General features: G+C 40.0%; 1 protein-coding gene across 2 annotated transcripts in view; it reads right to left on the bottom strand.

The window, feature by feature from the left end:
• GPR158 (G protein-coupled receptor 158) overlaps positions 1 to 23771 on the bottom strand; it is a 209874-nt gene that overhangs the window by 114588 nt on the left and 71515 nt on the right. For both annotated transcript variants that reach the window (XM_080384638.1, XM_080384637.1), the window contains exon 3: positions 5888 to 5990. In XM_080384638.1, coding sequence (XP_080240764.1) covers positions 5888 to 5990 — 103 coding nt within the window. The remainder of the gene's footprint in view (positions 1 to 5887; positions 5991 to 23771) is intronic.

The raw sequence follows: 23771 nt of genomic DNA on the forward strand, positions 1-23771 counted from the left end.
CTTTTTAGAGCAAACACCCGTGGACCTCAGCCTGTTACCATTTCAAGAGCTTTGCCAGAAACCACCTTCTCTATATCCAACATTAACTCTGTAGTTATAGCTAGGGCAACAGACCCACACTGTCCTCTGAGAGACAGAAGTCACAGTCTCTCCCACCTCCCAATCCAAATCTAAAGTGCTCTGCCTACTGAGTTCACTCTTTCCTCAGCATCTGCACTCATGCCAACCTGCTTTTCCATGACACACCTGTTCCTTTATCATTTCCGTAAAGAGTCACCCTTCAATTACCCCAGCCCCAAAAAGACTATTTAATCTCTTTATAAACCTCACATTTCTGAGTCATACGAGACATCTGTTAATATGTTTTTATTGTGGTAACTATATAAATTATTTTCAGTGTAAAAACTTAATTACTGAAATTATATAATTTAAAACCTAAGGTTGTGATATTACTTAAGTCACAAATATTATATGAATACCGGTTAACAACTTTGCATGATCCTAAGCTTGATATTTTTACTTTTTTTCTTAATTGTTCAACCTTGAAAGTTGTTGCAAATGCATTATAATCTGTTTCATCAATCATTTTCTTACCTGAGTCATGCATGGAAGTTTCTTCATGTGTATGCTCTTCACATACTACAGGGATAACAGCCAATAAACAGTTGCATGTTGCAGTAAATATCCCAGGGATATGAATTCATAACACAACAGTAAGGCTTTGCTTAGATGTGTCTGGCACCATGCTGTCTGCTGTATACAAAGGAATATCATTGATATGCACCTCCTGCACTGCCAGCTATGACTGATTATCTTTTGACTTTGAAATGATTCTTCATTATAGCTACTATAAAAAAGATCAAAAAAACCTGTATCTACTTGAGATTTTACACAATGTGATAACGAATTATTAACAATCCACTTATTTATTTTTTTCTTCTTGCCAAAAAGAACGAACATTTTCCAGACCCTCTAAAAAACGTTCTTGGGAAATAACTTATCATTGTATTTACAACTGATAGGGAGCTTCGTTTGCCCGCACGCACCCTTGCCCTGACTACGTGTCTCAGGGCACTGCTGCCCACTGCACAGTTGAACATTTCTGCCCTTTATATCTGGCCCTGTCCCCTCACCGAAGTCAATGTAACATCAATACAAGCCACAGATGGTACAAGCCAAGCATGAAGTTACTGCCTCTTAGAGCACTGCTAGAGATTTCACTGTGCCATGCCTTCTCCTATCTCGGCAGCTCTTTGGAATTACACATGCCTCCTCCAGTGAAGAAAATCAGTTTTTCCTCCCTCAAAAGATGGCAAAAAAATTTAAACAATGATAAGACTGACTGTGCTGCAGGAGTTCAAAATGAGGATGAGAAAGGTGTAAAAAGTACCGTTCTCAAGGAGAAACAAAAAGAAAAAACTAATAAAATGCAGTAACACAAAAAAGGAGAAAACTGAAGAAGAATAGTACAAAGAATTGGTGGAAAGTAGTAATAGGGACACAAACTAACATGAAGTATAATAAGGAAAATGCTTGAGTACTGGGGGTGGCGGGGGGAACAACAAAAAAAGCTTAAATGCTTCAGTTGTGTCCCCTCTACTGTATTTTATTCTAGCTCTTCTCTCTTTTATCCCAGTCTTATTTTTTTGTCTGATCAGCCCATCTGTTTTTGAAATGGTCTCCTGAGGGCAACTCTTCATCAGCTTTGGTTCTCCTAAGCACATTCTGCTACGCAAAGGGTGCCTCAGCAGCTGGGACATTGCCAGCTGAGATCTTCCTGCAAAGAAAGAATGGCACCACAGACTGCTAAGTGCCAGGGCAGAGATTGCTACCATCCCAAACAAAATCATTCTAGACCCCAGCCAAAACCCAGCAGATGAATACACAGAGCAGACTGCATGCTGAGCACTGAGCAGAACAAAAGACTGACTCTGCTCCTGTCCTCTAATATTAAAGTAAATTAGGAACAACACCAGTAGCATCAGTGATGCTGCAGTAACACAGTGTGTGTGAACGTAACTGGACCTGTTAGCATCAAAACCTGGTAATTAGCCATAGTCATAACCCTCATCCCTGAAAGAGACCACTGAAGTCAGTGACAGCATTCATATGTGCAAAGATCTGCATGTGTGAGTTCTGTTGAAGAACCAAAGCCAAAGGACGAGTGTAAAAAAACGGTAATTCCCACTGAACTGGAAACCCCTCTTGGAACTTTTTATGTGATCATAGCACCACTAGAGACAGTGAAGTCCCTTATAACCCAGACAGAAGAGCCATCTCTTGCACAAGCAGCTTTTTGCACAGGGCAGGTTCCACATCAGAAGAGCAAGAGCTGAGCAGAATCTCTGCAATGCACGGATTATGCATTACTAAAGAATGAACTTTTAGGTTGAACAAAGCACCGCTGTTCTACTAAGGATCTTCCAATGCAAACCTGATTACCCCATGAGATGGAGAACATAAGTGCTTTGGAGGAGGGTGCTGCAAAAACATTAAAATGTATGTAGTCAGCAGTTAGTCTATTCTACCTATACTGATAATGCTACCTAAACATGAGCCATTAGGAGAAAGTGCATAATCATGTGCTTAGCACTTCCAGGTTAATGCAACTTGCACATGTGAAATACATTTTTTGCTAAAATCTAATTTCTGTACCTTGGAAATATGACAGTAACTCTGTGCCCCACTAGTACCCAGAGTCCTCATTAACTAACGCAGAAAAAACAGAAAGGTTTTACATATTTTGCCACTGTCGGTTCTGAAGAACAAACTCAGCCTTGGGAGGGAAACACTCTCCTACTTGTCTTCCTATTCAGCAAGAGAACAACCTAAATTTCAGCTGTGCCCCTGCCCCACATACACTTCAGGAACCTGCAATATGTGCAACATCCCTGGGAGCCGCAACACTGTGCTGCTTTCAGTCAGAAAAACAACGAATTCGCAGAATCTTTCCTACAGAGGACACAGTTTATGCAACATTGCACCTTGGTGTTCAGGGCCCCAGCTGAGTTTGCAGAGGAGGCCCATAAGCAATCTTTTAAGCCTTCCCACCAGCAAACCATGTAGAGTGTCCAACATCCCTGCAAAGCCATTTTATACAGCTATCTTTCAGATTCAAACCAAAACATTCACCTGGACCTAAAGCAGAACCTTGCCCCTGCTTAAAAGTCTGACACTTCAGGCACAATTGTGCCACTGTAGTTAACCGTATTTTGCTGCCGTGCAAAATCCCACTATCATTGAGAAGTGCTTCCATTTCAAGAGACAACACACTCAACCCAATTTTTCAATCCACAGAAGTGCAAAACTGGTTATTTTTTTTCTACCTATCTATCTGCTTGCTTACATCTCGAGATCTGCAAATCTTTCCTGCCTCTTTATTTTCTTCCACTAGGAATACTTGCTAAACAATTAACAATTCTACTCACTTTCATCTCTTTTATCATCAGACTTCACCAACCTATCTCCACAAAGAGATTTTCAGGTCAGACAGTTTCTGTCAAAACTGCTTACAGGATTCATGTCTAGAATTCCTGTTATTAGCATCACTTTGAATGTGCAAATGCATACTGCAGCCATTTTAACCATGTCACCTTTTCCTTTTTGCTTTTTACAGAATGCAGCTGGGTGAAAGGGCTAAATTCCCTCGAACCACTGGTCTTTCCACCATTATTTCACTCATTTCCAGTCTCACATTAGCTGTCTCACTGTTCACTTTTTGAAATCACCTATAGAGCCTGGGGCAAACTGAGCTGCATCTGCATGAATTAAAGCAGTTCTTTATTACTGACTGTTTCAAAACTCATGTTTATGTTAGCTCACAGTAACACATATTCAAATCAAAGTGGCCCCAGATCATGCAACTGCACATCCTAAAATATCAGCATACGCAAACACTTTCATGAGACAAATTTTATTCTATTCAAAAGCTAAATATCCAACCTAAGGTAAGTGGATCTGTATCAAATCGATATGGGCTTCTCTTATAGTAAATGAAGAAAAAAGGTTATTTGCCAAGAGTTACTTTTCCCATATAAATACAAATTCTGCCATTCTAAATCAGCAGAATCACCTTCCAGCAGAGTCACGCTCTCGATGCTGACTGCAGTTGAAACCTAGGTGCCTAACACATACTAAGCATATACGTTTTAGATAGGTGACAGGAGATAAAATTAGTCTCATCCCTAATGATCAATTCTGTTTCAATTTCTAGCCACATTATTTTTGTGTTTTCTGTGGCATTTGGTATGACAAAAATCTAAGAATGATTTTTTTTCTCTCATTCAAGGAGTTAAATCCCAGCTCCACCATAACTCACTGCACTGCAAGAGCAACCAAACACCATCCTTACTCTATCAAAAGATTCACACAGACCAGAGAAAAAGCACTATCATAAGCTTGCCTTCTGCAGCACTCCACAACATGAGAAGGGAAACAAACAGTCACCAGGTAAGCTGTTGAACAAACTGTGCTATTTATGCTACACATATATACACACACACACAAGTGACATAAATATATGTATCATACATATATATGGGATATACTGAGCTAGGGGTAAGATATCTTGCCCCATCTATAAGCAAACCAGATCAAATTGATAAAAACGGGCCAACACAGGCCAAAGGAACTCAGGACTGCGAACAAATAGGGAATTCTAAAGCTTTCCTAATATTGAAAGTTACTCACCTTTCACCTATAATCCCTGTCACTTTTCACATAAGAAAGAAGAGCTCAAGAGCAACTAACATAGGAAGGAACTTGGAAGCTTTATTTGCAGCTCTGTAGCACGGGGACATACTTCTACAAGTACCGTGTCATATAATCCTGCACACGATTTACGGGTACAAAACACCTGAATCTCTGAGTATCACTTAGGTACACATTAAGTATTGAATACTACTAGACATACTTCTATAGTGGAACAGGAACAGCTATGTTCACACAAGGCAGGAGAAAATACATGCTGTCCCTGAAACAGTGAAAGCTGTTCATCACCATTCCCAGGGTATCTCAAACAAACTGCTCCCACGGCAGAAAGCTGACAACATGAACCTTTGGCTAAAGGATGGTGCGAAGAAGCTGGGGATGGTACTCATTTCAGAGCAGGAGGATGCCCTCTTACACCTTCAAGCTACAGCTTTACACACTGCAGCATAAGCTCTACTAGTGTAACTGCAACAATTTTGGCACAAATTCCATGCAGAGATTACACTTTGGTCATATGTGAAAGCAACAGGCATCAATATTGGGCATGCAGGTTATGTATTTCCCTGCTGAGTCAACCGAGTCCTGTTTCCCTTAATGCGGGCAACTCAGGCTAAATACCAAGCGATGTGTGCCTGGTCAAGTGTAAGCTACGTGTCTTTTGTATCATACAGCCATCCAGACTCTCAGGCCTGACCCATCTCTCATACCTCATCAGCAAGTATTAGAGTTTGGATGCTCTTTTGGATTCTCCTTTGCAAATGAAGTAAAATAAAAATAATTAAATTCCATGCAAAGCAAGAGGCTAGTGCATTCTAGTTTATCCCGACCAAAGACAAAATTACTAGATTAATTTCCTCAATACTTGTGCTTGAGCACAGATGCCAGAAACCTCTATTTCCCCATAGCAAGACTTCTTTTCCTGTTTTAATATTTATTTACAAATCAAATATTCTTCAAATGGGTATGTTTTACAGGATCCTCAAGAGTATCATGAATGACAAACCAAAGGGCTAGAACTCCTTAAGTGATTATATAATCCAAGAGTTGCAAACCACTGGGATTTTACTATATAACCCTGATGAGGATAAAAAGGAAGCCTGCATTATTAATGCTAGGTCTGTTTTGATTTTTTGTTGTTTGTTTGTTTGTTTTTGTAAACTCAAGCAAAGGCACTTACTCTGAAAGCTGCTCACTGAGAAGATGTTGGGATGATAGAAACCAGCCTTGCAAATACATTTGTAGGCTCCGAGCACAAATCCGAGGCCTTTAATTGGCATGCACTGTGAGAAAAGAAAAAAGAAAAGTCATGCAGATGATCATACAACTGTATACTCAGAAGTACATTCAATCATAAAAACATTACAAGGTACCATGAGCAGACTTCTAAGAATAAAGAGGCACCCCTTCCATCTGACAGTACTTAGTGACTTTTTCCACAGCCATATATCACTCCAGCCTTTTTTCCCTGTTGTTCATCACCAACAAACAGCAAGTTGTGTTTTTTCCTGGAGAGTTTCCAGCGCTTTTCCCCAGCACAGCAGGTGGGTTTCAGAAGGCTGGAGCTCATGCTACATGAGGAGGAATGTGGCCATCCACAACCAAGCCACCAACCTTCTGCAGGCAGCACGTGCTGGTGCCCCCCTCCAATGGCAACCATACCAGAGTGGAGACTGACCCAACCAAAACAAAGCCAACAACTGGTTAGAGAAAACGTCTGCAGACTTAAATCTGACCGAGGTGAAAGAGAGCAAACCTACACCAATGGGAGCCCCATACTTCTAAGCTCTCTCCTCCTTTTTCGAGGAAGTAACGCGAAACAAGGTTTAACTCAACTTCACTTTTGCTTAATTTTGACATCAGGGCAAGCACAGCAAATAATACAGTGACAGAACATCTACTGTCAGACCATTTCTGTACAACAAATAAGACTCTGCCTAGAACAGAGGGAAGTAACAGTTCAGCAACATAAGGCAGAAAGACTGATAAAACTATTTTCCCCCAACATAGCTTATTTCATTTTATCAGATCAAAGTAGGCTACTGTACTAGATGACTTCCCCATCAGTATAGTGGTATCTATAGCATAGGTGTACCTATACCAACATGCCTCCATGAATAGGAACCAGACACTTCTAGTTCCTCAGTGAGCAACTGAATGATTTAACCAAAACACCCTCCGTCCTCGCACTTCCTTCCATTTCACTTGTTTGTGACCTTAGACTATGCTTCAATCTCTAACTGCCTGCCACGGGGAGGGAGATGCAGAGGACAGGTTTTCTGAGTTTCAAAAATCAAACGCACAACAGGAGAGAACAGCCCGCACCGACACTTTAGAAAAACTCATTTTATCTCAAGTTTCGCCTTTGTGACATAATTCTGCCTGACATTAGGAAAGCCATTTTGCTTTTCTTTGCCTCAGTCCCCCAGATGGCGTCCTCTTTTCTCCACCCTTTGCCAATCTGATGGCTGTGCATGCAGTGCGGGCCTGGGGTGCTATTGGAAAACGATTAATAAGCAGGTAACCGGCATGTAAGAACACTGAAAATTTATTCAGCCTTTGTGTAAACATGAAAGCAAGAAAAAACTGAAAAAGGCGGCACAAACCACTTTTTTTTCATGCCCCATCTTCACCCTACAGAAATGTGACTGTTGAAAGGATGGAGGACAGGAGAAATCAAAGTGGGATGAGTGTGTGTGCAAGTCCAGTGACAGCAAAACCTCTTTAAACAGGCGCAAAACAGCAGTTAAAGTAGTAAAAAGAATTCTTCAGGGGAAAATTCTGTTCCGCCTTTCTGGCTTCTTGCTTTGTAACAGGAAGGTACATGCTGCTATAGAGACTGCCTTTTCTTTTCGAAGGCAAGAAAGAAAAGTAGCAGCTTCTACTGTATTCAGCGAACACTGCAGCACCTCTAGTACCACATCCATAATGCATTGCCACTAAACAAATTCTTCATATAAAATGTGTCACATGCTTATGTATTTGTTCTGCATTAAAATAGATGTTGTAACTGAGGATCCTTTCACACACATCCAATATTCATACCAAATAAAGGTCTGTAACTTTTATTTTATTGTCACTGACCAGTCCAAAACTTGAAAATGAAAAAAAAAAAAAAAATCTCAAACTCAGTTATCTCTCCTTGGTCTAGGATATTACCCTTCTTTCCAGTCATTGGCAGCTGTAATGCACACCTTAAGAACCATCCATCAAATTCTGTTTCTTGCAGTCCATGTAATCCCATGCAAAGATGTAATAGGGATCAGAACTTGAGTTTCTTGAGAGGAGGGATGGAGAGAAGGAGGGGAAGGAGTCTAGATCCCTGCAGATGCAATTTCAAACTCTGAAGTTCCCCTGTGCTCACACTGCATGGAAACAGAACTGTTTACAGCCTGACTTTTTTTAAGAATTTGCAGCAACCAGGCAGCAAAGGACACTAAATATCATGTGTGCAAAATTGGGGAAAATATTTCTCCTGGAAAGAAAAAAGTCCCTTCCGTTTAGAAAAAAAATTAACAGTTATTAGTATATTAAGCAATTGTGGTAAATGTTACATTGAAAAAGGTAATAAATAAATAAAATGAGTAAGAGTTTGCTAGTGTACAGAAGGTTCTTTAGCAAACAAAGTCCAGATTTGTTTAATCAGGGTTCCTTCCTCAGATACAGAGGCTTTTCCTGGCTGTCTGTGGGTGAAACCACACAACATACAGCAGGCACATGCAAGCAACTTTTGTCCTTGCCCTGGCAAACGGCACCCCAGTTCCAGTGATGGTGCTGGCAGACCCAGAGCCCAAGCCCTGCAAAGCTGTACTAGCTCAGCTACAGCAGCCCCCAGTACCAGTCACGGGCTTCAGACCATCAGAAACAGAGAGACTGAGCAACCCACAACAGACTGTACAGATACAGCCACTAAAATATTAACCTGCTGCTAAATTAATTCAGATTTATAGAACTTAGCACCAAAAAAAGCAGATGTGTGAAAAATATCTGCCTCCACATAAGCAAAAAAAAAAAAAAAAAAGGAAGCATAAAACTGACCTGGTTTCAGATTTTATTATAAATGTGAAAGCAAGGCTCTGGGAATAAAACCACCATATTCCTGAGTAATTTTTTCTTCATCAGTGGTCATCAGCTTTTTTAAAATCATGCTTTCTTTAATTCATAAGAACAGCTACCTTAGGCTAGAACAGAAGTTCCATTTAGGCTTGTATCACATCTCTTATGTGCCCAGCAGCCAGTGTCAAGGAAAACGGTGAAAGATGTAGGCTAGCTATTGAGTGAGCCTTCCCCCATAAGCCCTTCAGGACATCATACTCCTAAATGGAATTTGTATTGCTTTAACTTCCAGCTATTAGTTGTTATAGATGGCTTAGTTACAATTAAGATAAGCTTTATCATAATCTTTGCTAAAAAGAGAGTAACAGGAGTCTATACAATTCACATTTACATTTCACAGCACATTTATTCCACCTGTCTGTTCTCTGGCAGTGTATTTTCAGCTTTACAGTATTAGTATAATGTAACGACTCCTAGGCTTAACATAGTATGCTTTAAATTATACAGTCAGCTCAAAACATAAGATATTCAGTGAATATTTATCTTGAAATTATTTATAAATAAAGAGCTCCTGAATCAACACAGACGCATCTAAAGCAATTAAAAAAAAAAGGCTGTATTGGCTTAATTTTATGCTACTCATTATAAAGGATGAAGTTGGAAAAATCTAATGTGATAAAGAATATCTCTGTTTGAAAGAAAATACATCCTTCGAATCACCTGTGCAATTAGCTTGGAAGTCTGAGCCAAATCTGGCATAAGAGAGGCAGAGCCCTTCATCAGATCCGATTAGCCATAAACCAAGTGACAAAGTATTCAGCAGATACACAAAGCAGGTGTTACCTCCACACCAGAAAACAGAAGGGAGAACAAGGCAAAAATAGTTATTGAAGAGAAAACATGTGGCATCATGTCCTGCATGTAATTTAGAAACTCAGATAAACCACTAAATAAAATCTGTCTATGGCATTCTAGAGCAGAGAGGTTGAACCAGTAATTTTAGAATTAAAAAAAAAAAAAAAAAAAAAAAGACTAAAAATGCAGCCAGCTTTGACTGGGGTATACCACGTTTTTCAAAGAGCAGGTTTTAAAAACTGTATTCCCACATGTGTACAGCAATAAGGAGGATGTCTCCCTTTTCTAAAGTCAACTCCATGTTTAAAGGATGTAGTAAGAGCAAAGTCATTATAGATAAAGTTTAATGGAAATAATACAAATAAGTCCATATTTCTTTGCTCTGGTTAGGGGCAGCACATAGGGAATTTCTAGAAAATGCTATGTACGTAAGAGTCATTTTGTGCCTGGCCCAGGATAGCAGCTGGAGCAGGTTGGTGGCCTGTGAGACCCCAAGAGCTTCTTTCTGATCCTGTTTATCGTTTTGTCAAGCATGCCCACTCATAAAAATAAATGAAAGATGACAAAAGTCAGAGTAAAATTCTCTCTGCTGAAATCAGTGATGGCTCTGCCATTGAAAAGGCTTTACCCATTGTGTTTTCTCACGTCATTTGCCCTTCAAGAGCAGAGTTTTGTGTTACAGTCTGTTTGCAGCCCCAGAAGTGAACAGTGAGCACATCCATGCATCCAAGGACCTTGCGCATCACCCAGGAGCACCCTGCTTGCCCCCGGACAGCTCAGGAGGCAGCCAGCCTGCCAACAACACTACTCATAAACTTCTCTTCAAATACAACATTCTGTTTCAAAAGGACAGAACAGGGGCTGGCCACTTCATAATTTACGCTGCAGGGTTACTTGATAAGCCTCTGTAGCTTTCCTCCTTTCTTCTCAGTGCATTGGTGGAGTTAATTATTTTTAAATTCAAGTTTTAAAATGTCTTTTCCAACAACAAGGGACTAAAATGACACTGGGTTGTATAAATCCTGAGTCAGATAAAGCACAGAGACAGCTGTCTGCTTAAAGCAAAGGTAGGCATCAGGACAATATTTGTCTTGATAGTTTGATGCTTTACTAAAAATTCCTCGCTGCTTTTTAATGTGATTTTTCATTATTCTGGTTTTGTTAAGCCATGGGATGACAGTAAATACCAATGGTAAAGAGTCTCAGCTCATCCACACAAGTCATAAATGACATGTGACTACTGACAAACCATGAACAGAAAAGTTAATGTCAGATCACCCCCACTCTGAGCAGGAAGGCATATGCTAAATGCAAGAGAGTGCAGAGTCTTTAACTCTAATTAACCTGTTCTGCAATGTGAATCAGTTTGGTGACCAGGCTGTGTGTCTGAGGACATACGGGACTCACTTCTGGCTCTCATCTCCATCACTCCCGTGAAGCCAAAGTTATCAGCCCATTGGTGGACAAATGTGACAAAAAAGCAAGTGCTAGCGGGGAATTAAAAACTATGGTGGAAGTGGAGCGTTTGGCAAAGAAATGGAAGAGATGAGATCAGAAATATGTACAAATCATGGCACTTGCTTAGAAGACAGCGAGAGAGGAACAAGTTTAATTTAGCAGTGTTTGAAAGCAGGTGACTTGGGGGCCACAATGGGGCTAAGCAGCAGAAAACTCATCCAAGCTGTTGTCATGTATATGGAGAACCCAAGGTCAGCTTAAAAACTATCCTTCCCATAGTTGGGATCCTTTACAGAAAGATGAAAACACAACAATTACAGTAATTTTCAGAGAACGGGTAACTTGGACACTCAAAGGTTCTCAGCAACGTCAATGTTTAAGACAGATTTTTCATTACTGCTGACAATACCTGTGCCGGCTACAATCACGCTAATTAAAAAAATAATCATCTCTTTATATGACAGACTGGCATTGTCGTTGGAAACCTGAATATCGTTTTAGAACACATCAAACTTCACTTCTGATTAACAACAAACTTACAATTTCTTCTCTCCTAGAAAACTGCACAGCAATTACAGGGGAACCTGTCAACAGACACCAAATGGACTGATGGTTTTATAGCCATTACATAACACAGTGTGATTAATTTGAAGGCACTTTCTCAGGGCCAGACTTCCTTGGCTTTGAGGATAAATGGAGACATTTTTTACTATTAGCACAGGTTAAGCTGCATTTAGAGCAAAGACTAATTCACTTCCTACCTACACTGGAGAGAATTCTCCTTATACGGAATCTCTACCCCTTTTTCCCTGTCACTAGGATAATTTTATGCTTTATACATGGGCAATACTGGAAATACCAAACATTATCTGCAGAAGACCTTCCACAAGCTGTCAAGGAATATGCCAAAATACAGAGGCCCTTCACCTCTGGACAATTGGTTCTGCCAACTACTTTTGAATCCATCTGTGACTTGCCAATTCACTGTTGCAAAAGTTTGCCTAGAAGATGTAAGACACAGTAAGACGCGATTAAGAAAGCTTGCCAAAACCTGCAAGAATGTGAGGCGTTTCCAAAAACATTTTGGAATGTTTTGGTGGGGTGAAAAGCTGGATCTATTCCTGATCCCCATGAAGGGTGCAGTTCTGAGCAGTGGAGTACTCTTTCTCACCTATCCGTATTTCCCTGAATTATTAACAAACTAGCAGAATTTTGCAATGTTTTAAAAAATGCAAACCCCCTCTATTTTGAATTACCTACTGATTTTAACCTTCTTTAACCAAATTTTCACAGTTGACCAGCCTCTGTCAATAAATGCGATACCTGCACTGTGACAATACAAATTACTTTCATTTTGAAAGCCATTTTGCATGTTTATAAACTTTATTAAAAATGTTTATTTACAATACTAAGAACAGCCATTTACATTTTCTTCTAAAGGCCGATAGGAAATACTAGAATAGCCAGTCCGAGCCAGTAACTCATCAAGATAATTGTGGCATTTAAGCAAAGAAAACTCATTCAGAATAGGAAAGGGTAATAGAGGGTGCATGGGAATTGCACAGCTCATCTCACAGAGGGGCATGGCCAAACATCTTGTAGACTGTGCCATTCTTTAGAAAGAGCCTGACTCTTAAAGCACTGCCAGCATGGATAGCCTGCTGGCCCTGCTGGTTGGAAAGGGAAAAGGTTTCCTATAGCTTATACAAAAGCTAACCAATAGCTGCTATAATCAATGGGTAATTTAGACACATAATTCAAAGAAGCAAATATAATGGTGGAAAAAAGTGCACAATATTTTAATGTTAACCCAGACAATATCGCTAAACCAACATTTTCCAGCCAGCTGCTGTATCTGTCATTTATACTGCATTTCCCAGCAACCATTAATGTAAGTTACCTCTTCACTATTACATGTTATTTTTAGGCTAATTCCACACACCAGCAAGACATATGTGATCACCCTGGAAAAGGTGTGTAACAGTTTGTGTCTGTCTGCCCAACCAACAGTAACTTTTGGACCTACTGGCTGGTTCCAGACAGTACAGTAGGGGTGGGAAACCTACTAAGTTCCCCCAAACTTCATGAAAACAACATTCTGGCAAGAAGAGATACCCATCAGTGTCCCTGCTGAGGGACAGACTACATCATGAGGACATACCTTTCACTAGACACTACAGAATGCTCCTAGAAATGCCACAGCCACAAGAAAAGCTTTAGCCAGCACTGGTGCATTCTTAGACGTCAGTTAACAGCATAAAAAAAAATGCATTAAGAGACCAAGCTGCACTAATCTGATGTTCCTGTTCCTTGGCATTCAGTCCATCTTTAGGACAAGTTGGCCCATTTTTATAGAGGTTTTTGCTACTTCAGACTGCCAGGAGTCTTGAGTCCAACTATGTGAAGTTGTATAAATGATGCTCCTAGTCACAAAATAATTTCTTACTGAAATTCTACTTGAGTATTTTGTGTGAAACATGATTGAGAAGATGGCTGTATTAAGGATCTAAATTTTAGTATCTTTGCTGAATTTTGCGGTATTCTTTCTTTTTATATTAGTGCAACATTAGACAGCAATTGAATGAAACCTCACTGGTACTTGAATGAAGACACAGCACCTTTTATCACAAAACAGTCTGACATGGTCCATTAAATGAGTTTTTCTGTTTACTTGGTAGTCATTGGTAAAACAAAACTCCCAGTTAAGTTCTTTCCACCAGCAGCATGCACTCTAAAAGCATATTTCTTTCATTCAAGAAGATGGTCACGTCCTGCAGCAGCATGACTTCACGACTGATCAATATCCTTTTATTAATTTTGCTTTATTCTGGATTGTAGCCTCTACAGTTTGACAATGTGTCAGCTCATCAAGAAAGTTAATCTTGCTTACAAGATAGTACCAGAACTTGAGTTTTTCTACTTGTCAAAAATATCTCCGTGTTCCAGCCACAACTGTCCCATCCTCAAGGTTGGGTTGTCCCTCAGAACTGAAGTTCAGAGCACAGTCTCTAGGTTTAACCTATGATCTGAGCTCTGTTAAACCAGATTCCTTTTGATTGCTTTCGATCTTATAATCCGGCTTCTTTCAAAATTTCATCTATCAGAGGTAACAATGATTTTGTGACAAAGCCATCAGCCCTCCTCTTGCCTAAGACAGCCTGCAGACTGTCAGACTACTCGGGACCATCATAAGGGTCATATCGCAGTCAGAAGAAGCACCGTATTGTTGCTGTCAGAAGAAATTCCTCCCAAACTCCCATTACTTGACAGTACCAGCTTCACACTGATCTTCAAAGCCTGGGGCTGTATACTCACTCATTAGAAGGCACAAGCCCCACAGAGGTGCTGCATATCCCTCTAGCATGAAAATACAGCACCCACTATCTGCCAGCTATTTGCTGGCTCATTCAGCCTCTTCTTCAGCACTAGGCCAGCACAAGGGCTTTAAAAAATGTATTTAGGCTAGACACAGAGATATACTTTTGGGTAACAAATCAGAAACAAAAGGTAATAACTAAAGCTAATATGAAACAGCAATATACTTAATGAATTAATACCTGTCTAGTTGCTTACCGATTCTCATGCAGGACACCAGAGAGATATGCTAGAGTATACCATGAAGTCCTGGGTTTTGCTTCAAACGCTTGTTGCTTTCACACAACCTTTATTAGCTTTGACGAAAAATGCCCTAATTTCGAGTAGTAACTGTTCTATAGGTAAGCTCTCACTTCTAGGTCTAAGGCTAGCCAGAGAGCTGGTGATCCAGCTCCCTATCTGGAGCCACCATATTCTAAACAGACACCTTGAAAATCTTTCCTCTGTTCTTCTGCTTCCCTTATCTCAAATCTAAATTCTTATTTTTTATCCAAAGCCAATGTAGACTTGATGACTCATATCTCACTCCTCCACCACCTTCTGGAGCTGGAGGGTTTGGCCATGAATGTAAATTCCTTGGAAGGCTCTCTCTAAATGACCATTTTTGATACATAATGATACTTCTCTCTGCCCATCATTATTTTTCCCTCAGGCTTGCACTTAATCCAACAAAGCTATACCTGTGCCCCAATGATTAAAAGCCACTTTTGCCTGTTCTGCTTGACTGCCATTTTCTGCCCAAGCTGAACTCCTTCATACAAAGCTACAGCCAGCCTCTGTTTAACATTACAAAAGCCACCCATTATAAAGTTCTCTAAAGCTCGTGGTAGAACACCAGCTTTGACACAGATCTGTAAGAAGCATTCTTATCTTAACAGACTGAGAAAAAACTATTGTGTCTAGACATGCATATAAAAGCAAATATTCCCTTGTCCTGCCTCCAACAGGGACCCCCTGTGTTACAGAGTCCTCTCGTTATCCACAGAAATTTTAGGTGGTTGTCTGCTGGAGCACATCGCCCATAGCTTAACGGGTCCCAGAGCCCTGCTGGGGCTTCAGGTCAGTGTTACGCCAGGGACCTCAACGGAGCAGCCCAGACTCACGAGTGTGCCAAGGTGGCTTAAAAGCTTGGCAGTAGCCCTCCTCCCTTGTGAGAGCTCCAAGCAGGACAGCTTTCATCTTGTATAAATCTAAAGTGTAATTAATCTCTACTACAGAAGTATAGCCATATTTAATTAATCCTCCAAGATGTATAACAATACACACACCAAAATGAAGGCTAAGTTCAAATCTAACCTGGAAGGATGAAGTATACTTTTAGTTTTAATTTGTTTGGTACTGCACTTTCCCTTGGTCCAGCAACGCACCATTTTCGAGCCAAGGTCCCAAGCTGGCAGACAGTTTAACCAATTCTAAAATGAGTTCCCTGTTAACACCAATGATATACAGCAAGACCACAGAGATACAGGAAAGATGACATGCCAGCATGCAGCAGGAAGCCAAAGCAAAGCATCAAACAATCTCTGGAACCAGAAACTCTGAAACTTTGTATTCCTTCTCCTGGCAGGGTAACTGATGATAACACTACGTGAAAAGCAAGCAACTGCAAATTTGGAATTCCGCTTCCTAGGGATCATTAAGAATGTCAAAAAATTCTTACAGTTTACCTGCACCATAGTTGTATCTTCCTCAAGTACTTGCAATATACAGTGGCAGAAGGGTAACACTAAAACACTGGAATCAAAGTGGCCTTCAGGCAGTAAGGTACCTATCACCCACCGATTATATTTAATGAACTTGCATGAAAACAGAGCCTAATGAATAAAGAGTAACATGGTACATCCATTGGAAATAAAGCAAGCTGGAGTTTTCTTTCTATTTTTCAGTAGCTACCAGGAGCTGGTTCACAAAGCAAGATGGACTGGATATTTTCTGACATCATTAAAATTAAAAAGGAATTTTTCTATTATTAATTATAGAAATGCACCTCTTGTTTTCAGAGCTCTCAGAAGCAACAACATCTGTTAGCAGTACCTTGCAGACATATAAACCTCAGCAGACAGTAAGATACTTGGAAGACTCTGCCTCAGACTCAACAAAATGTCAACTTTACTTTCCATCTGACAGAGCAAACCCATTTTATTGGAAGCCACTACAGAAACAGCACCGAAGACCTGCCAGCCTTAATGTGACACATGCATGAACACATAAAAGCTCACCCTCGCTCTGTATCATCTCACTTTTTAACTCTCACTTTGAAATCACTTAAAGAGGCTGCAACACAGTTATTGCTTATACTGAGTGGCATAATCCCTGAGATCAATGAAGTTAAAGCCAGGACAAATGAAGGCAGAACTAGGTCCTGTTAGACATGCATAGATTTCAGTTAGGTAGATATTACAAAGGTGACAGTGGAAAAGGAAACAACTCCCAGGTTAAGACGCAAATGTTTGGTTAGTAACCTCATTAACCTGCAGTTAACGGCATCAGATTTTGTTTCACATTTATAGATAAATAACGCTCACCTGTCTTCCTGGGTTAACAATGCCACAAGCACAACATTATAGCACATAGGCTTGTAAAATTAACTAACTTTTATGTTTTGTGTTACTGGTCTCCCCTCTCTGTCCTTTCTACTCTTACTCTGATGCACAATGCAACATGTCACCACAGATATGAGACTTGTGACCTGACTCCCTAGAAAAGTCTCCCAGCTCACCCCAGGAATGAGACAGCAGACTCTCATTCCCAACACTTAGGAAGCAAGAGGCAAATCCAGGCACCAGCCTGATCAGCAGTCTGAATAGCCTTCCCAGTTCAAATACATTGACAGTACTTTTCCAAATTTCCTAACAGAACAAATGGGACACAGATCAGGTCTTCCAGATTTTCATTCTGAGACTTCCAAAGTTCCATCTCAACCATTGACTTCATTAAAACAAAAAAAAAACTCCTGAAGGTAAATTGTATTAGCATGTTTCTGTATAGTAAGCAAATTATAAACCAGCCAAGCTTGATGACAAGAGTTTCCATGGAGTTTTCTTGAGTCTGAGGCAAATTTTCCCAAGTACTGTCATTGCTTCATATATTTTTTGGATTCTATATACAACAGTTATAATTCTATAATACAGTTAATACAATCCTATAATATGATAACTATATCTAGAAGTTAAAAACTTAGTTATCATATGATAACATTGTATCTACTATATTACAGAATTACGTAGCTGCATGAATGGACCATGGCAGAAGCTTATGGTGAAGTCTACTCTCACTCACATCAACCTTCCAGAGACGCAGATGCAAAAAATGTAATGAAAACCCTTAAACACAGAAGCAATATTTTGAAAGCTCAAGAAACTCAGAAACATCAGCTGAAAAAGCAAAGCACTCTCTATGAGCAGCATGAAAGCCCTGCTGAGATGCAGAGCCTGCATGCTTCAGGGTCAAGTTTGGAGGTTCTTGATAAGGTCTGAAACGCTCAGAGGCTCATAAGCATCTGCATGAGCACTCCAGAACAAATACTTCAGCTGATTGTCAATATGACTTTTTTACTTACAATCCTTACCTATCTCTCACCAGAAAAAATGTTTCCTTCACTGATCTACAGGTTTCTTTTTTGCCTGTCTTGCAAATGATACATCTTTCTTATTTCTTATCTATGGACTTCTCAGGGGTGGGGGAATTTCTTTTTTGATCTCACTTGCAAACCCCCAAGGCATCTCAAGGTTAGGCATTTCATACAGCTTTGTACCATGAGAAATGTTCTGGTGAACCATCATCCTGGTATAGATGCCAGGATATTTAGTCAGTATCGTACCCATAAGGAAGTATGGTAAGTAACAAAAAAGAAAGAAAGAAAAAGGATCCTCACTCTAAAAAGTACTAACTTGCTCACTATAATGCAAATATTATTAAAGTATTCCCATGACACAGAGGTTACCTGACAAGTAACATTGTGCTTGGGTTTTGCTATAATTCCTTGCTATCTTTATTAGCTCATTTGAGACTGGTATGCTGCTTATAATTACCCTCACCTGTAAAAAGACCCTGTTAATATTGGCAGCAATGCTGGTACTGGCAGAGCAAGTTATAGACCCTGAAGTTAATTATATTCAAAGTAAAGTAAATTTGGGAAACATATTGAGATGCACTCAGCATTTGGCCGCTTTTCAAATTACAATCTACTGTAAATGCACAGCTTCATTTCCCCAATGAACCTTTATAGGCTTGTGTTAGAACAACTAGCAGTTTTGTGAAGGAGAAGTTCCCTGGGAAAGGACCAAATATAAAGAAGTGAGCAGGCAATTAAACCACTCCACCTACAGAACACACCCTTCCACCAGCAGCCAGGTGAGTGCTAGTGCCCCTTCATCTGCCTCCAGCTGTCACATGTGGGAGAGGGGAAAGATGGGCATTTGTATATTGAACCCTTTGTGCTTTTTCTCATCATAGTTTCCACAGCTTCATGACAGATGACTTAACACAGAAACACTACTTTCAATGGCACTCTTTAGCACCTTACAAACTTTGAACCCAGGTATGCGCAGAAACTATTAGTATCCAGAAAACTGTCTCCTTTCTAGAGATATGTTACAGGTTCCTCAGTCACATCTCGTAACTCCTATTGTAAGACTCTGAAATAAACAGAGTCCTAAAAAAAAAAAAGACGTCTCATCTTTCATTAATCTCTTAGTAATAGAAGTAACTACTGTTAATTTAGAATAATAAAAATTATATAAATTTACATAAATACAACTCTATAAAGTTAATATAAAAAAATCCGTAACTCACAATTAGCCACCAAATAAACCTGTTTTCATGTAAACCTGCATTGAAAATAACAGAAATAACAACTAGAGTGGAAATTTAAGATCACCGTCTATAGCTAAAGCAATGACGTGTCTCTGACACATTTAAAATGTATTTAAAATACTCCTAATGACATTAATAATAACTTTTTTATTATTTATTTAATAAAAAAATAAATCACACTTTTTTTAAAAAAAAATCTGATTTTAGTAACGACTCTATGCTGCAATGTACTACAGCACTCACTTTGCAACATATATCCTCAATGAATCACATCTTACTGCATATAGTCTATATATTTTTCATTTAATAGCTCTAGGTCTCACAAATCAGTAAATTTTAAAATTGTTGTTCTAATTGGTAACTGCTGACTTGCTCAGTCAGTACCCTCATGGGTTACTTATACTCAGAATTTGGATTAAAGGATGGTTTGGCAATGAGAAATTTCTAACTTTAAGAGTGTAATACAGAATAATATCAAGTAAAATTCCAACAAAATGCAGATACAGTTGAATATACGCATGTAATCTGTGAGTGGAGATGACGGGAACAAGTTCTGTACCCAGAAGACAGCCCGCTGGAGAAGCAGACAGGGGCTGCAGCCCAGGCAAGTACCTGGGTGGTCTCCTTGCCTTCCTGCACAAAGTTGAACAGAGCTGATACATGCCCTCAAAAAAATCACATCAGTTGAACTAGCGTTTTCATGAAAACCTCTTTCCATCAGAAAAACATAGCTATGTTCCTCTTATTTTAGTTTCTCTCACGTCAAAACAAAAAATATAGAGGAAGGGGGGGAAATTCAGTGTATCTTATCCCACAGACCCCATCCAGTATCTTCCTCCATGATACTATTTCCCCAACCTTGTAACCTCTAAATCTTCCAGACAAAGACATTTATCCTCACGGGCAGTTGTGCTGCTGAACCTCAAACTACAGCTGAGGAAACACATTTGAAGAGCAAACCAGCTTTTAGTGGCATAATGTCAAAAGCAACTGAAAATACACAGTGGTTCATCAAAAAGGACAATTCTTCAGGAAATTATTAGTGGTTATTTTCAGAAACACACTAACATGCTCATAGCTGCACAGAACAAAAGACGTATACTGTCTGTCACGTGAAGTTTATTGTTAACAGATACTTCAAAGACAAAATGAGAAGGATTCAACTCCGTTCTCATTTGCCTTTATTTTAAATGAAACAAAATTCCAGTAACTCCAGTGCTTTCCGCCACCTCACTGAAATTACTAGCTAATGATGCTAGAATCAAATCCACTTTGCTTCATTCTGCTTTTATGCTTTAATTTATACTCAATTGCTTTTATATAAATTCATTTATTGAGATTACTAAGATATAAACCCTGAAGAATGAAGACCACCATGGCCTGAAGTGTCACCCATGATGCCAGCTTCCAGCAGATTCCAGAAGGACCCAAAAGTAAGGCAGCCTTGCTGCTATTGCCAATTAGCAAACAACACTCATTAAGCCACATGATTTCCCAGATCCTCAGCAAATTCCAGCTTTATCAGTGAATACTTTCCTAAAATTGTTTAATCCTCAAATGCTGTTTTCCAATTCACAGTTTCAGCAAGCTCCTCTCCTGGCTGTAAAGTGTAAACTTGCCTTGAGATGCCAAACAATAGCCAAGTTTTACCACTGAAACAGCTGGATGTCAGTGTTAACAGGTGGAAAAAATCCCTGAGCTAATCTTGAAGTCAACAAAGTGTACTACGGGATCTCTGAGGGAGGGAGGGAGTTACATGATTTGTGACTATTAACAGGTAGTTTTGCTGAACACCCTGCTCACCATGATCAATGCCAGGACAATTATGCACACAGCCTGAACTTCACTGGTAGAACTAACAAAGATGGGCTCTTCCCAAGAAAATCAAAAGAGCCTTTGGAATACCTATTTGTAGCATCACCTGAGATTACAGAAAAAGCTGGTTCAGAACATAACACTGGGCCGTGGCCTGATTCACATCTTTATTAGACAACCAAAAATAGCTATTAGGCTGCAAAAAGCCACTGTCTCAAAAAAGGCACTTCCAGCGGCAGAACTTCTGACAGCCCAGAGTCAGCTTTTCACTTTCAGTAAATTAACCGGTTTTTACGCAGCAGTTCCTCAGAGCTGAGCTGTGAGAATTTGACTGTTTCAATAATCACCCAGATCTTTCCACAGACAATATTCTCTCCCTTTTATCATGCAAACCCACCATACTTTTCATGTCATAACTTGTTTTTCATGTGAACTGCCCACTGGATTGGAAGGGCCACCTGCTGCAACACACAGGCTGGGTCTGCCCTTTCCCCCTCCCGCCTGCAGTCCCATTTGCTTCCTTGGGAGGTTTTTCTACCTGTGCAACCCTGAAATGGTGCCAGCTAAAGCTCCCTCTTCTCTGCCCTGGTTCACATACCCCTTTATTCCACTTTTCTTTCTGGTCTAAGACACACTTCTTAATTTATAGAAAAATTGTGGGACATTTGCTAAATTTTTTAAGCTGTCATCCCAGCACTGACAGTCATTATACACATATCTTTAACTGAATGTGTCAGCAACTCCTTAGAAATTAGAATTGTTAGAATATTTTTCTTATTAAGAACATGCAGTTTTCCATCAGGCTGTTTATTATGAAATTTCATCTTTTAAAATAACTTTGCAGAATTCTATTAAACTTATTGTCCAAACAAATAACCTCCTGCACAGAGGTAAGAGGCACTCCCCACTTGAGGACGCTAACTTCAGATATATTTTCTCCTCATTTGCTCTCAGAGAAGTAGGTGTCATAGGTGCACAGGTCTTAATGCTACAACAGAAATTCCTTCTTTGCATGGGAGATTCTGTTATCTTCTCTGCACTGGTTTGCTTCTTACTCTGAAACAGCCCCTTGGATTTTCCCGGTTGCTTTGCTGGAGAAGAAACTACCAAAATGAGCAAGACAATCAAAATATAGCCCTAAAATAAGTTGCATAACAAAACTGTTATCCTGTTATCTGTGGAGATGTCAAGCATTCCTCAGCTTTTGGAAAAATCATTTATATAAATACTTAAGGCCTCAAAGCCAACACATTTACCAATCATTTAGACATAATCATCTTGTCACTTACATACAGCTCAACAAACATGTCATTGGGGAAACCCTACAGTGTAATTAACATTGCGTTGAATGACAACTGAAGAAAAACATTATAAGCGCTTTCATTCAAACCTGAAAGGCAGTATCTAGTATGACAACACCCGCTTCACCAGGAAGATTGATTTTACCCATTATTATTCTTAATTGTACACATGTAGCTTTCAATTTAATTTCACTGAGTACTTTAATTGCGGCTTGGCTTTAAGGTTTTCTGTTTAGCAGTGCAGTCCAAAGTTTTATTCTCAGAAACACAAGAGATCAAGCCATGTTGCCTGATGGCACAGTTACCAGATCCAATGGTCAGAGGAGAGAAAAGAAAGAGAAAAACTTACTGTAGTTTTTATGAACCTTCAATTTTGTAGGTAAAATTCTAAAAAGAAACAGGAAGTGCCAGTTGCACTCCAACAATCATGGTAATTTTCCTAAATATACTGTCTAGTCTTCCCAAGGAACTGTGGCCTCAAAAGGTCTTACTTTGCTGTCAGTGTCGTAAAATTTCATAGAGCAAAGCAACTTGCAGTCATGCTTACCTATGTGCCATTTCCTCTACATTGACTGCAGAGATGTAAACAGAGCTTATCTGCTGATGTACCACTTTAAAACATACACACAACTGTTCTCTAAGCAGCACAACAGCCCAAAGCTCCGATGCAGAAAGGTCTCACCAGCCTATCTGAACTCTGCATAAAATGCTATTAGTGTCTGATTAAATATTAATTACAAGAATGTCGTTGCACAGCATTTAACTGGGGAAAGGCCATTAGTGAATTGCAATTTTTCTGCCAAAAAATACCTAGCGCAGCACAATGTTACTTTCTGCCCTGTTTAATACGGATCACAAGTAGGTAGTAGGCAGCCTGAAAGCATCAGTCCCATCCAGTGGCAAAGGCTGTGGTCCACTGACCTCCCCACTTCAAACCAGGCAAAAATCCTGGCTGAGAAGCATGCCTGGGAGACATGAGTACTATTTGTTTCAACAGGAGCAAGAGCAAAACGTTCAGTTTCAAAGAGAAGCCAAGCCTGTGTGCAGCGAGCCAGCGCCACAGCTGCTCCCAGCCTTCCCTGTGCTCCCCCTCCCCTCCTGCCTGATGGAGGTTCGGGGTGCCTGCCCTCACACCCCAGCTGCTAGCTGCACAGGGGTCCCTGCCAACCGCACATGGACCATGGCCATCCTTCTCCAAGAGGGAAGGACATTTCCAGCTATCTACACATATTTTGTGCAGTCATCTTAACTAGCAGATCAAGCTATGGACCCTTCCCACTCCCCTTTCCTTGCTCAGCTGCTGCCTGCCCTGTCCTGGGGAAGGGCATCAGCTTTGCCCACGAGTGCTGCCAGCAGCTACACAGCTGTGACACCGTTTTTTCTCCTAAC

This window comes from Falco punctatus (assembly GCF_963210335.1).
Source record: "Falco punctatus genome assembly, chromosome: 4".
Classification (NCBI taxonomy): Eukaryota; Metazoa; Chordata; class Aves; order Falconiformes; family Falconidae; genus Falco; species Falco punctatus.